The sequence below is a fragment of the Apostichopus japonicus genome, chromosome 14 (genome assembly GCF_037975245.1).
Source record: "Apostichopus japonicus isolate 1M-3 chromosome 14, ASM3797524v1, whole genome shotgun sequence".
NCBI classification, from domain to species: Eukaryota; Metazoa; Echinodermata; class Holothuroidea; order Aspidochirotida; family Stichopodidae; genus Apostichopus; species Apostichopus japonicus.
In genome coordinates, this window is record NC_092574.1 from 650,884 (window position 1) to 666,531 (window position 15,648).

The following is a 15,648-nucleotide window of genomic DNA, read 5'->3' on the forward strand; positions in this document are numbered from 1 at the left end:
GGTGTAGGTTCAAGGGATGCTGTTTAATAGGTGTAGGTTCAAGGGATGCTGTTTAATAGGTGTAGGTTCAAGGGATGCTGTTTTATAGGTGTAGGTTCAAGGGATGCTGTTTAATAGGTGTAGGTTCAAGGGATGCTGTTTAATAGGTGTAGGTTCAAGGGATGCTGTTTAATAGGTGTAGGTTCAAGGGTTCATCCATTGAACCTACACCTATTAAACAGCATCCCTTGAACCTACACCTATTAAACAGCATCCCTTGAACCTACACCTATAAAACAGCATCCCTTGAACCTACACCTATTAAACAGCATCCCTTGAACCTACACCTATAAAACAGCATCCCTTGAACCTACACCTATTAAACAGCATCCCTTGAACCTACACCTATTAAACAGCATCCCTTGAACCTACACCTATTAAACAGCATATGTATCAATTCCATGAGTTTGCTCTCCACTCTTGAACCTACACCTATTAAACAGCATCCCTTGAACCTACACCTATTAAACAGCATCCCTTGAACCTACACCTATTAAACAGCATCCCTTGAACCTACACCTATTAAACAGCATCCTTTGAACCTACACCTATTAAACAGCATATGTATCATTTCCATGAGTTTGCTCTCCACTCTTGAACTTACACCTATTAAACAGCATCCATTGAACCTACACCTATTAAACAGCATCCATTGAACCTACACCTATTAAACAGCATCCCTTGAACCTACACCTATTAAACAGCATCCCTTGAACCTACACCTATTAAACAGCATCCCTTGAACCTTCACCTATAAAACAGCATCCCTTGAACCTACACCTATTAAACAGCATCCCTTGAACCTACACCTATTAAACAGCATCCCTTGAACCTTCACCTATAAAACAGCATCCCTTGAACCTACACCTATTAAACAGCATCCCTTGAACCTTCACCTATAAAACAGCATCCCTTGAACCTACACCTATTAAACAGCATCCCTTGAACCTACACCTATTAAACAGCATCCCTTGAACCTACACCTATTAAACAGCATATGTATCAATTCCATGAGTTTGCTCTCCACTCTTGAACCTACACCTATTAAACAGCATCCCTTGAACCTACACCTATTAAACAGCATCCCTTGAACCTACACCTATTAAACAGCATCCCTTGAACCTACACCTATTAAACAGCATCCCTTGAACCTACACCTATTAAACAGCATCCCTTGAACCTACACCTATTAAACAGCATCCCTTGAACCTACACCTATTAAACAGCATCGGTATCAATTCCATGAGTTTGCTCTCCACTCTTGAACCTACACCTATTAAACAGCATCCCTTGAACCTACACCTATTAAACAGCATCCCTTGAACCTACACCTATTAAACAGCATCCCTTGAACCTACACCTATTAAACAGCATCCCTTGAACCTACACCTATTAAACAGCATCGGTATCAATTCCATGAGTTTGCTCTCCACCCTTGAACCTACACCTATTAAACAGCATCCCTTGAACCTACACCTATTAAACAGCATCCCTTGAACCTACACCTATTAAACAGCATCCCTTCAACCTACACCTATTAAACAGCATCCCTTGAACCTACACCTATTAAACAGCATCCCTTCAACCTACACCTATTAAACAGCATCCCTTCAACCTACACCTATTAAACAGCATCCCTTCAACCTACACCTATTAAACAGCATCCCTTCAACCTACACCTATTAAACAGCATCGGTATCAATTCCATGAGTTTGCAAGCATTGTTATTGATATCTGACATGATTACCTCACATCAATCATTGAACTCCTGTGCACACCTAACACATATGCAGGAATCTGAAACTAGCCTTACATATTGTGTAACACTGTGTCCTTTTGATGCCCATCTTTCAACCAAACAGTGGTATCATAAGGATTCTGTGAATAAATGTCACATAAACTAACACATTTTTCCATTAAAGTCATATTACCCTACCAATCACTGTAGGCACGTTGGACAGGTCTTTTACATCATTTGGTAGGCAGACATCAGTGGAATTTTGGAGTAAGAGGTGGCACAGCCAAGAGTGAACATGGTCTTTTGGGAGAGAACTGTGAGTCAAAAGAATACAGGAGGGGTCTCCCGCACATCTAACACTACGGGAAGTTGCTCTTGATCAACGCCTCGTCCATAACGTGCACTACTACACACGGTTCAGGTAGATGTTAAGGATATATCTAAGGGGGACGGTCATTCACTAAAGCAATGTCATAACTTGTTTATCTCACAACATTTAAACCCCAGTGACACCATTGCTTTCAGTTATACTGTTATTAAACTTAATTCATCCATCCAATTCACATCTCAGTATCATGCTTAAACTTATGTGAGTTATGTGTTTTTCTAAGTGTCTACAGTGTATCTTTGCACCAATTCCATGCCAGCTCAATATCAAATTTAATGGACATTTTCAATTGATGGTGCTATTCATGGTCAATTTGATATCATAATTCACAGTTATAGAACAAAGTTCTATCCTTATTTTTCACAGTCACACTAGTGGACTAGAAAATGTTCAATCTCACATTCTGGCATATGCTGCAAAGAGATTTGCATACAGGTAACTAGTATTTCTGCTTTGTTTATACTGAAAGGCGTATGTTGTCATGCAATTCCATTGGACTAATTATCTGAAGTATTCAGAAAATGTATTTCTGATGTAGTCCCAGTAAGCTGTAGGCTATGTATGAAAAAACATATACATGGCTTTATAGCTCAATATGACTATGAAGGACTCTATCATCCACCAGTACAGGACTGACAAACTCCAAAGTGTTTGTGATACTTCTTGTATAACATTACCCTTGTCCTTTGTGTTGGTCAATAGTCCAAAGGTCAAACACTGAAAATATTAATTCCAGAGAGAAAAAAAACAGAAAGTCAAATGACTTAGTGATTCCTTGCCAGTCTCTCATATACCTGACATAATCTTTTAGCTCTTTGAGGTATCCTGTTTACAAGCCGAAGTGTCCACACACCATCACACCTCTTTGAGATATCCTGTTTACAAGCCGAAGTGTGCACACACCATCACACCTCTTTTAGGTATCCTGTTTACAAGCCAAAGTGTCCACACACCATCACACCTCTTTGAGGTATCCTGTTTACAAGCCGAAGTGTCCACACACTATCACACCTCTTTGAGATATCCTGTTTACAAGCCGAAGTGTCCACACACCATCACACCTCTTTGAGATATCCTGTTTACAAGCCGAAGTGTCCACACACCATCACACCTCTTTGAGGCTCCTGTTTACAAGCCAAAGTGTCCACACACCATCACACCTCTTTGAGGTATCCTGTTTACAAGCCGAAGTGTCCACACACCATCACACCTCTTTGAGATATCCTGTTTACAAGCCGAAGTGTCCACACACCATCACACCTCTTTGAGGTATCCTGTTTACAAGCCGAAGTGTCCACACACCATCACACGTCTTTGAGGTATCCTGTTTACAAGCCGAAGTGTCCACACACCATCACACCTCTTTGAGATATCCTGTTTACAAGCCCAAGTGTCCACACACCATCACACCTCTTTGAGATATCCTGTTTACAAGCCCAAGTGTCCACACACCATCACATAGATTCCTTTTGCCTCTCGCAAGGAATCAAAAAGGGGAAAAAAATGTTTTCAATTTTTATAGTGTGGCTCTTTAGACAACTCAAAAAGTTTGGAGCCTTTGACCCAAGTTTTCCTTAACTCTGTTGCCAACACCTGTTAAAACATCGTGGATGATAGCAAAGTCAACTGAGCTGAAATCTTTTGTAAGACATTTGAGTAACTGTTTCTTTTGCTTTTGCTTTCGTTGAAGTTGATCAATACTCAAATGCAGTGAAACTGTCATCAAAACTTTATATTGATGGTATTTTGTTCTGGTTTTATAATGCAATGATTCACAAAGCTGGCTTTCTCCTAACCTATTAATTACTCTCCCTTATTTTCAAACAGCCCTCCTCCATTGACAAGGCCAGAAACCCTGTTGTTGCTATTGACTACCAAAAGCAAAAGAATCGTTAACAGTTACAGAGGGAAGGAGAATCAGGGTAAGTTGTGTGGATTCTGTCAAGCCATAGTCAATAGTAAACAATTAATAAACAGTACTTGTAATAATAAAAATAATAAAAATAACAAAAAGTAAATGTCATGGTTAAAGAGGCAGCAAGTCACGTAGTTTGCTGATTTATTTTATTGATTTGTACATCCAGACTTTGCACATCTCTCTCAACCGACTGCTGTGACTGATATTTTCATGAAGAGAGATTTAAAAGGAAAATCATTTCAGATGAAATTATAAACCAGTGCTGTTATCTTGATTCATGTGTATGTATATGTCTTTGTAATACCCACCATTTAAGCGTGATATATCTAGATTGGAAGCTCAAAAGCTGAGTGCGGCAGATACTTCCTGTGGATTGACTGTGCAAGTCTGGTTCACTATTGTTTGTTCCTTTTCCTTGCCCATTTTGCACCAATAATTCATACTACTCTTTAAGTATACTGACTTCCTTTTAGAGGAAACTTTAAAGGAAATAGTACCTGAACCTTTTCATGGGAGAGCACCTGACTTTGTAAATCAGTTTGTCAGAATCTCCCAAAAATTATTTCTTCATCCTAAATATGGAATGAACTTTTGCTGTCTTTTTTTTAGGGGGGTGGGGGAGGTGGGGGTGAGGGAGGTGGGGGGTCATCAGAAACAATGTATTGCTACAGATCCTGCATATGTATAATGGAATGGCAAGTTCTCTCAAAATATATTATTTCTGTTGATCTGCAAAGATCAATTGAAAGATTTGGATTTAACACTGTGATTTTACCTGTGTCAATTTTACTCTACTTCCCTTTGAACATTATAGGCAGTATGACTGGCACATCTACTGTATCTAGTCCTTTAAGTGAATGCTTATTTATGTAGTTTTGTAGCTTGACCCTGTGTAATGTTACATTCTGACATTTGCATTGCACTCCTAATGTTATTTATTGAATGATGCAAGGGAACATTCAGTACATACAAGTGAGAGTACTAAATCAGCAGTTGTGATGCTGATCAAAATCATTACAAGGTTATCTGTGTTAGGTCCCCGCTAAGAACCTTTTACAGAAATATGAACATAATTGATACTGCACCAACTAAAGCATGGAACTGGTGGTGATGTTTATCACAGCTTCAAATTGTATACATGAAATAGCTTGGAGAATGATAAATGCAGCTGTTAATTTCAGGAGATACTTACCATACATATCACAGTTCACAACCAATAGTTCATGAAGTATTATGATGCTTAATGTTACAAATAAAGGACCCCCTTATCAATCTCAAAAAGTGCTCCCCCCTTTCAAATTCCTGGCTACGTCGCTGGCTGATATGCTGTGAATGTGAGTAAAATATTCCAAATTGAACATTGAAATATGTATTGCTAGTCATGCAGACGTCAAAGTGATAACTTTAAATCCAAACTTGGAAGAAAATAATACTAAGCACTTTCTTTATCTTACTTGATGAGTAAAAAAAACCTGATATTTTTTGGTACACATGTTTCCGCACACACACCACACGTTATCTCACAAGAAATGGTTGCTCACATTGATTTTCCAACTCAACAGTGTACTAGCATGATATTACTCTATTGATAAATTAAGTATCCTTAGGCCTACATACTACGACAAAATCAGGGCTTTTCAACATCCAGGACACTTTGAAGGTGAAACAGTTTGTAACGCATACTGTTCACAAACGCTGGTATTTTATGGTTTTAATACACTTAATGATTAAACCACAAAATACCAAAACTTTGCGCTGCTGTGGCTTGAAAACTCCCCATATTGATTAGAAATTATCCTTTCAAACATTTCTGATGGCAATCACACCAACTTTATTATTGGGAGGCATATTTTTTTAATGTCAACATGGGAATTTGACTTAATGCCAAAAGGTCAAAAGGTGGAGTAGAACAACATAGGTGGTGTTTTTTTATTTTATAACTCGATGTTTTTTCTCGATTGTTATAAATCTATCCGGCTACTGTATGTGGCAGAAATAGCAGTAGCAGTAGTTTGCAGAGATATTTATATATTGAAAGCTTTTATTTAATGCAGTTTGGTGCCTTAAATCAGCAATTGCAGTTTTTACCTAAGTACCCAGTTTATTAATGTACTCTCATTAAGAATCCGGAGGGGCACAACCACTATTTCGAGGGACAGAATTAGAAATTGTCTTTGATTTTCATTGAGATGGCAGGGCACTACGGCAACTTTGTACTTTTAGTAGGAAAACAAGGCTATCTACATACACTTGTGAAAAGGCACCGAGGGGCATGGTTTCCAGAGTGAGAAAAAACATGTAGAATTGACAGAATTTTAAGAGCAACTTTTCTTTCAGTGGTTTTTTTAAAACTGTACATCAAAACCTTAACATTTCCTGCAGCTGCTCAATATTTACTGGCTCTTGGCGCAAATTTCGCTGGAGTTTTGGACAGTCTTAGAGCCCTGACTTATATGATAAAGTTGTAGGATGATCAAGAGGGCACCTAAGGCATTGAAAGGGTTAAAAGGCATACCGCAGTTATTGCTATCAGTGATGGATGATATTTAAGCTCATTACCGCAAGAGGTATTTTGCCATCGACCTGCTTCCTGACGTACATATTCTTACGTTCATGGAGTGTGTTTGGTTTTTCTTCTTTCACCCTCTGTCCGTCTACATTGTTGGTTCTCTTTTCTTTCATCTTCCGCTGCAGTTTATTCTCCCCACAAAAGGTTGCTATAGAAAATTTAGGAGATACGGCTCAGTCCGAGTACAAGCATGGCTCATCTCTGAACACGGAGTCCAGTGGTAGCGATAGTTACAGGGACATTTTAACCAGTCATAAGTAAGTTTCACTCTCTAAACATGTTTTATTTGAACCAAGGTTTCGTCAGCTGGCAACATATTATCTATGTTTTATTCTTTTGTAAAACAATTCAAAAATAAGAAACTGACTGGGAAAAGTAAATGCAATGTACTTTATTGAGGCAAGTTATTGGATAATCCCAAACTGAATGTTTACTTACCATAAATGTAACTGGTTGAAAGGTAACGATGTGTCTTAGAAACAACATTTTAAACTATCTCAAGTTGTAAAGGATTTGGAAGGTAAATAGAAGTCTATTTGGGGTGGGGGTGAGTGGAGGAGGGGTGGGCGGCTAAAATAAGCTGCTTGTAACGATATGATCTTTAAATTTACACTCTAAACAGTTGACTGTACTGAAAACTGCACGGTGCATTTTAAAGTACACCACTTTCTATTTCTTGCTGTAAAGCAGAACTGTTTGTGACCTTGTGTTGAGTTTGTTTTGGTCTCACCTCACTTCATGTAATGTATAGGGAGATGAGATATTGTACTTCATCCCACATCAGAAATGTGAGTGAGTAAGTAAGTGTGCGTGCGTGGGTGGGCAGGTGGGTGGATGTGTGTATGTTTGATAGTGAGTGAGCAAAATTAAGTATGTCGCAAACTCCTCCTAGACCCAAAGTCTTGTCAAGTTCAAGCTTGGTGGGAGGGTGCCTGACCATGTTAACTCATGCTTGTGTGATTGATGACGTCAAAGAGGTCGAAGGTCAAGAAATCTAAAATTGGTTTTTAGCCATTTTCTGCATGCCAACTTGTTGGACAAAGGCATTAAACCACATTATATGTAGAGAATGAAGAGACAAAGTTTAAAACAAGACAGATTTAGCTTTTTAGGCTTGTAGTTAACAGGTCAATTGAGTTAAAGTTAAAATTAGTCTAAATTGTGCAAAAGAGTGTGTCCTAGACTGTTAGTCCGATCAGGTTCAAACTTGGTGCGTAGGTGCCTGACCATGTACTGTAAACTTGATCTTGAGTGATTGGTATAAATGTCATAGGTGAAAGGTCAAATACCCAGAAACTAGCCATTTTCTGCTTGTCAGTATGTTGGAAAAAGTCATTAAACCACAAAATATGTAGACTATAATTGGACAAATTTTAAATTAGAACTTAAGGGTCAAGGTCAAAGTTCATAGTAGATCCATTCCATCATAGAAGAGATAAGATGCCATCTTGTCTTGTGTTTTAATCGTAATAGATGCTAAGATCCCATAACAAGGAAGTTTATTAGGCAAGTTCCATTCTTTTCTGTTTTTCTTGACAGGAAAGATATGATTGATAAAGATGGCTACCTTCAAGGTGTGCAAGGAATTAAGATGACTAATGAAGCAATCCATGACAGAATGAAGGTGAGATGACAAAACTATTACTTAATGGATCATTCAAAGTCAATTTGAGTATAGTTTCATTAGTATGTAAGTTTAATTGCTTTGTTCAAGGGCTGTCCTAACATTGTTGGTGTTTAGTATCATTAGATGCAAGGTTACATTGTGACTAACATGCAGCATCATGTAACCTATTGAAAATTTCAAGTTTCATTGCTTACACTACATTTCGTGCTTAATAGAATGTTGAGTGAAACTACCCACTGCTGTAGGGGATGAAACATTTGGTGTTTAATCCACAAGCTCCAGCTCATTCCTTGGAGCTTAAATTTCAACTCCTACCCAGATCCCAACGAAGAGAGTAAGTGGCGTCTGCTCCTGTAACGCGACAATAGCATAAGAGATGGTGGTATGAACAGACCTTATGGGGAAAAAGTTAACTAGTCATTTAATGAAAGTGAAAATATTCCCCATCTTGGTGGGGTGGAATTCATTTCCCCTGTGGGTTATATAACAAAAGAGAAATCTGTAAGCAATGATGATTATTTATGCATCTTTGCGTGATTGAATACTAATCCATCTTTGCGTGATTGATTATTAATCCATCTTTCTGCTTAGACGTTGAAGGACAGCATAGTAAAATCAGAGGATTCCGTGAAGACACTGGTAGCAGAGATCAAGATGCTAGGTCAAAGGGTCGTTCAATCTCATAAAGCCGTACAGAAGGAGGAAGAGCCAGGTACATTTTCAAGTTTCTTCCTTTTGGGTTTGTTACGTTGAGGGTACAAGATGGATATGATGCTCGCATTGTATAAATTATTGGTAGCAGTATGCTGGAGACAATGGGTTGTAGGACTATTGTTTGTGAGCTGGTCACACATATGGTCATGTGCGAAGAAAGTTTGAATGTTTTTCAAAACTAACCAATGAGTCTGTCTTGCGTACAAAGATTTACTTCGCTGCTAAATGAACCCGAGCACGTGCAGCAGGAGTGTCAAGCATAAATTAGGGAAGTTTAAATTTGGTTAAAATGTTCTATTTATGGTAGTTCGCAAGCGAAGATGTTACCTAACTTAAATGGAATTGATACCAAGTTTTTGTATTGAATGAGTGCAGTTGTTAAATTTTATGCTCCCGCCAACCCCACCCCACCCCCGGAAAGAAGTATCCCTAACCGTGATGAAATATCACTTAGTAATATTCAGTCTTACCGAAGGGGATGGAGTACAACAGAGTTGAGGAGAGTGGAATTTTCTGAACGTTAAAGAATACATCAAGTTTATTTCCTTGTCCTCAGATTCAGTGTAAAGTACATTTGGTGAATATTGTAAGGATAACAAGCTCTTTCCCTTTTTCCTAGAACTGAATAAGTATTAACGCAAAGCAAATTGCTCTTTTTACCCATCATGAAAGTAGCTGTCCAGTTACTAGTGTATTGGAAACAATATTATACCTGCCATTAGTTTTGCCATATGTAACTGGGCATGATTTTTTTTGGGGGGGGGTTTTCCTTAAATTGTATGTGCATTGTGTCACGTTTGTTTTGACAAATAAGGCTTTGTTCTGTGCAGTGATAATTTTTTTCCTATAATCCCAGAGATATAAATATAAATATATTTGGAGCAAAATCTTGAAAAGGGTGTAACAATATTAACGTTGGGTCGGGTCAGATCTTTGCGGAAACCCTACACATGAAGAGACTAGGAGAAAACTGGTTGGGGAGGATGGGAGAGGGGGGGGGGTGGGTCTTGGTGGAATATTTAGGGACATTGCAGTTATTGTGTGTTGTTCTCCATCTCAGTTAAAGACCTGTTATTTATTTGTAAATAAACACCCAGTTACTTAGTATTTTGCTGTTTTGGATGCAGCCAAGGGTGGGACCTAGATTTCCCATCTCTTAGATTTTGTCTGTAACCCCACCAAAAAACATATCCAGTACCACTAAACCCTCTCCGAACCTCTGTTGCTCCATTTACCTGAGAGAATCTTGCTATGAAATTGACTGACTTGCTACACAAGTGCAAAGATATTGGGCATTTTCTTTCCATTAACAGAAACTCTAGTGTTATCATCAATATAATGATAAACAAAATGGAGAAACTTTCAGCATATGTATTAAAAATAGTAAACACTTACTTACTGCCTCCACTCCACCCTCCACTTTAATATTATGGCTTTGCTTTCTGATTATGGGTTGGTTTGAGATGTAGTACATTTCTCCGTCCGTGTTATTGTCAGATAATGAAATGAGAATAAGAATTAATAAAATTGTAAAAGAAAGTTTCCTTCCTCGACAGCATGACTTCATATCCGTCACTTCTTCAGTATCTACCTAAATGACAAATGTAGGCTGAATTTTAGACACAATAATGTCGTAGTCCACCAGAACAAGGTTAATTTGAGATTTTACACTCATACACTGCTGATCCAGTTCCAAGCTATTCACCGTTAAAATATGCTAAACCTTCGGTTTATTCCTTTAAAGGCTAACTTCATGATGTTATCAGCTCTTCTAGTACAGGCTTTAATGTTAATGTTAACCCATTGCTTTACATTCTAATAACTCACTCAACCAAAGCATGTTCCTTAAACTTGATATTAAAACAACAACACCCTTGCACCCATGGAATAAAAATTAAACACCATCTATCCAAAAGTTGACAAATTTGTACTACCACTGTAAACATGTCATTTGAGACAGGTAAAACTCTTTTTGTGATTTTGTGTTGGATCTGAGGAACTGAGCTAAATGGTTAAAGTATTAGACTAAATAGTCTTGTCACTCTAAACTGATGAACCTCGGCAAATTAAAGGGTTGTACCCTCAAAAATTAAAAGTGGCATAAAAATCCAACCTGGCCTGATAGCACGTTTTTCAACGGTTCAAAACAAATTAACTGAGGTTTGTTTCTAAAGTCATTTTTTTTATGAAGTTTTCCTTCATGTCTTCCCATTGTAATATAGCTTGAAATTCTATTGCAACTCGAATACTTTTGGCCTTCATGTTGTAGTATATTCCTTTTTTTAATTTTTTTTTTCACATTTTATAATAATATTCTGTAACTACTGTAGTTGATACAACAATACTAGACATTTTTACTAGTAGATGGGTTATAAAAAAATTAAAAAAATATTTGACATTTCTGACATTACATAAGTTAGGGAAATCATTAAATGTTCTTACATCTCTGTCTGTGGCTCTGACCCCCTCCCACCAAGAGAGTGTTCATCCCCCACCCCCTCCCATCACCCAAAGCAATCCGTGTTCGCTCTTAAAATTATTGGCTATCGTTGACTCATTCGAGTCTTTAAATGTAACATGCATGATCCACACTTTATGCAGAGTACAGTACTTTCGTCTAAATGGCTTGTGTATTCCTATCTAGTAATTTTCTTTCATACTCTTCTATGGACAGAACCACCTATGGTGTCCACCATGGAACAGCTCCCGAGTGACCTCCAGAAGACTTCGTTCCAATTCTGGTAGCGACGTGCGGAACGCTTCATCAATCCAAAGAGACAAGCCGATGGAAGTTTCCTCCAAAAGGATTAGAAATAGGACTAAAGTTGAAGAAGAATCGGAAAGTGATTCGATTCAGCTACCAGATAGTCCTGCCAGTCTCGGACTTTCAGGATCACAAACTTTTTGAGCCACCGATATTGCAGCTTCTTAAAAGATATATATATACATTTTATATATATATATATATAAATATATATATATATATGTAAGCTTTTCTACTTTTTTTTTTGTATGACCATGTGTGTAAATATTGAAGCACTAAGGATATGCAGTTTTTTTCCCTTGAAATAGCAACAGATAAAATGGAGAATACTGTTATGAAAGCTGTACTTAAAACACTTTTTTCTGCAGAAATCTATCTATATTTCATGCATAGTCTTGAATACTTCTGCAATACCATAAGACCATCTCTGCCCTGCACCTAAAAATACCGGTGTTTTTTTCTCTCTTGCATGTTTTCAAAGTGCTATTTTCAGGGGTATCTTGTTGAAAATTTTCTCAGATTAACAGATGGAAATTATGAAAGGTTTTTCGTTAAGGATGGTCATGTGATGATGCTAAAAGATAATCTAATGCCTAAAGAGTCTGTAAATTCAGAAGAGAGGAATTTATAAGTATCCTATGCCAGGAATCTTCGATTGATTCCTAGCCAAAGTGCAAAAAGGAAGCTAAAGGTGTATGTACGCAGGTAAACGTATGTTTATGTGATGTTCCAACTTGTAAATGGGATGACTCACCAAGCATATCTTGCATGAATTTCATGAAAATTAGGATGTAAATTTACAGCACTGAATTCTTTGGCTGCTCCAGTTATTTAGCGGAGTCAAGGTCAATTGAGGTCATCAGCGGCCAAAATACAAAAACCTCATAGTCGAGTTTGGTGAACATCTTTAGCATCGGTAGAGTGTCATAGTTAGGTGGTAGGTCCCCCTCACTTAGCATTACACTTTGAGGTCAAATGTAACTTGGAGTCATCAGCTGCCAAAAGCCTGAAATCCTTGTCGACATAGCTTCAAAATCAAAGCTGCGATTATCCTCATGCTCAGAAATGTACAAGAACTGAATGTTCTATGAAGAGGTCAAAGGTCACTTAGGGTCAAATTCTGACCATCTTGATAACTCCAAAAGTTAAGGTCGGATGAATCGCACACCTGGTATGATGGTGCCCCCACTGACATTGCAATCATTTCCTTTTGGTGAACATAATTTGGTCAACTTCAGTTTTAGTTTGTGAAGTGGCCCAAATTACAGATAGGTCTGAAGTAACCTTGAAAAATGCATAAAACAGTCAATCAGGTAAATGATATCTGCTTCAGAAGTGGTAATCATGTGTTTGATGATCTTAAAACACACCTCAAGTGATCCCTGGCAGTAATTGTCACTAGTTGAGTCCAAAGGGGGTAAACAGGCTGTCTGAAAAGTTGCCTTCTTCTGTGTAGTCTATATATACTAGATGGCTTTGGTTTTGAAAATATTTCAGTGTATTGAAGGGGTAGGTTGGTGGCAGAGCTGATTTGCTAACTCCAAAAAGGTAAAAGGTAATGTCCATGCTCATACATATTCAACATCTATGGGTCTATATTTCACATAAAAGGAAGACTGTTCTTTCTGGATTTTAATCCACTTTTGGCCATAAAACTTATGTACTGTAAAAACGTTATCAGTGACTGAATAGGTTGATGTCCAAAGAGTGAGTTAGTACATGTTTTGTGGTCCAGGGATTTGAATTGTCAGATCATTTCTGGTTCTCACTTAATTCTTGAACAAATGTTAACTCACTTGACTCTACATCAGTCAGATAGTAAAGTGGGATTTTGTGCAAATTATACGGCAAGAAAATCACAATTCTTTGCCCCCTGTCTAGAGAATGCTTAAACTCCTCTCTTTGGGGGGTTTGATATAGATGCAATATTTTGTTGTCACTAAGTGGACACAGTTTGTTTATTTGCAAGTTTTGGTTGTTTTGTACATGTAAGCTGCAAACTGAGAAAATGTGAAAAATGTATGGTGAGTTTTTTTTAACTTGTGCTTTCACTGGAAGAATAAAAAAGAAGAGCATGAGTTGAAATTGAACCAGGGACCTTGTGATGCCTACTTTTTTTGTCTATCAGCTACCTTAGGATGCATTTCCAATATTTAAAGATCTGGTTGTTGGTTGTAAAATATAAACACCTCCACTGAACCTTGTCAGGGAGGGGGGTGGTTGCCTACTCGCCTCACCCGCTTGGAAGCCTTGTCAGGGAGGGGGGGGCAGCCAACTCGGGTGCCGCTTGGGAGCCTTGTCGGGGGGGAGGGGGTACCGACGAGTTCCTTTTACAGAATTCACCGGCCCAACCGGGGCTTGAACCCATGCTGCTCAGTATCATTGCAGATGGAACAACCGATCACACCATTTTGGTTCCCAATAAAGTAACCTTCGTTTCTTACCTTTATACTTCCACCTACTCCAAAGAACAGAAAACTAAAAGACTCTGGTTGGGTCTTGAACTCATGACAGTGTGATGTCTGTCTCTCTTAGTCCAGAGCACTAACCACTGCGCCACAGCAACTGTTGAGAAATAATGCTCGTTTCTAATATTTAAGGTTCATAATGGAAGGAAAGAGGTATAAGAATAGTAAAAGGAAAACTGCCTTCACTGGGGTTCGAACCCTAGACAAGGAGTTAGTCTTGCTCTCCAGGTACAGGCACTACCAACTGCGCCACTGTAACTGATGAGAATTATTGCTCGTTTCTAATATTTAAGGTTCATAATGGAAGGAAAGAGGTATAAGAATAGTAAAAGGAAAACTGCCTTCACTGGGGTTCGAACCCTAGACAAGGAGTTAGTCTTGCTCTCCAGGTACAGGCACTACCAACTGCGCCACTGTAACTGATGAGAATTATTGCTCGTTTCTAATATTTAAGGTTCATAATGGAAGGAAAGAGATATAAGAATAGTAAAAGGAAAACTGTCTTCACTGGGGTTTGAACTCATGATAGAGCGTTTGTCAGTCCAGAGCACTAACCACTGCGCCACAGTGACTGTTGAAAAAGAGTGCTCGTATCTAATATTTCTACTTCAAAAAGGAAAAGATTAAAAAAAAAGATTAAAATGCGTCGAGCGCCCTCTTGCGGCCTCGTTTTTGGTCAGTTTTCAACTTCAGAGGAACAATAGGAGAGCGAAAAACTTTTAGGTCGAACAAAAGATTTCAAAACCTTTGTTCGTCCTAAAAGTTTTTCGCTCTCCTATTGTTCCTCTGAAGTTAAAAACTGACCAAAAACGAGGCCGCGAGAGGGCGCTCGACGCATTTTGCCAGTGATACGTGATTTCAAAGCAGTCAAATCACGTATAAAAGAAATATTTTGGAATTGGGTGCTGTGTGTGGACGTGCAGGGGGGCCAAGAAAACCTGATTTATGATTTATGAACAAAAATAGAAATCATATAGACAACAGCCTTTCCCGGTCAGATAATTACACGAAATTGGTGTATAACAAAGACAAGGGTGTCTTCTACTCCACGTCTAATTTTAATGTCGATGGGTGTTTCAGAGAGGACAAGAGAGGAGGCTGAAAAGAGGGGGTTTTCCAATTTGTACACTTATAAAGAACACGTATTTCTATCTTGTACTTTGGGACCACGTATCTCCCGAACGGAAGCAGATATGGACCTGGGAGTTGCAGATTTGTGCACCTGAGCATCGATTACTCCCTGTTACGTCTTTTGGGCGAAATCGATTTTGGGTCAAATTTTGACAATTTTTATTTGCGCCAAAAATAGGATTTTTGTCTGAAAAGTTAAAAAAGTACCTCTTTTTGGTACCCAATTCCAAAATAAACTTCAGATTCGTAATCAGCGTGTCGCGAACTACCAGAAAAGATACACATTTATCGA

General features: G+C 38.3%; 1 protein-coding gene across 24 annotated transcripts in view; it reads left to right on the forward strand.

Moving 5' to 3' along the window:
- LOC139979730 (BRISC complex subunit Abraxas 2-like) overlaps nucleotides 1-13,847 on the forward strand; it is a 39,698-nt gene extending 25,851 nt beyond the window's left edge. For 10 of the 24 annotated variants that reach the window (XR_011797286.1, XR_011797293.1, XR_011797287.1 and 7 more), the window contains 7 exons: nucleotides 1,988-2,198; nucleotides 2,532-2,600; nucleotides 3,993-4,087; nucleotides 6,778-6,909; nucleotides 8,192-8,276; nucleotides 8,871-8,991; nucleotides 11,668-13,847. Coding sequence is in view for 1 of the 24 variants with exons in the window: in XM_071990790.1 (XP_071846891.1) it covers nucleotides 8,871-8,991; nucleotides 11,668-11,738 (192 nt within the window). In the remaining 23 variants the exon portion in view is untranslated. Of the gene's footprint in view, nucleotides 1-1,987; nucleotides 2,199-2,531; nucleotides 2,601-3,992; nucleotides 4,088-5,394; nucleotides 5,418-6,777; nucleotides 6,910-8,191; nucleotides 8,277-8,870; nucleotides 8,992-11,667 lie in introns of those variants that run through there. The other 14 variants (XR_011797291.1, XR_011797296.1, XR_011797305.1 and 11 more) reach the window with 9 other exon arrangements.
- Nucleotides 13,848-15,648: the final 1,801 nt, after the last annotated feature.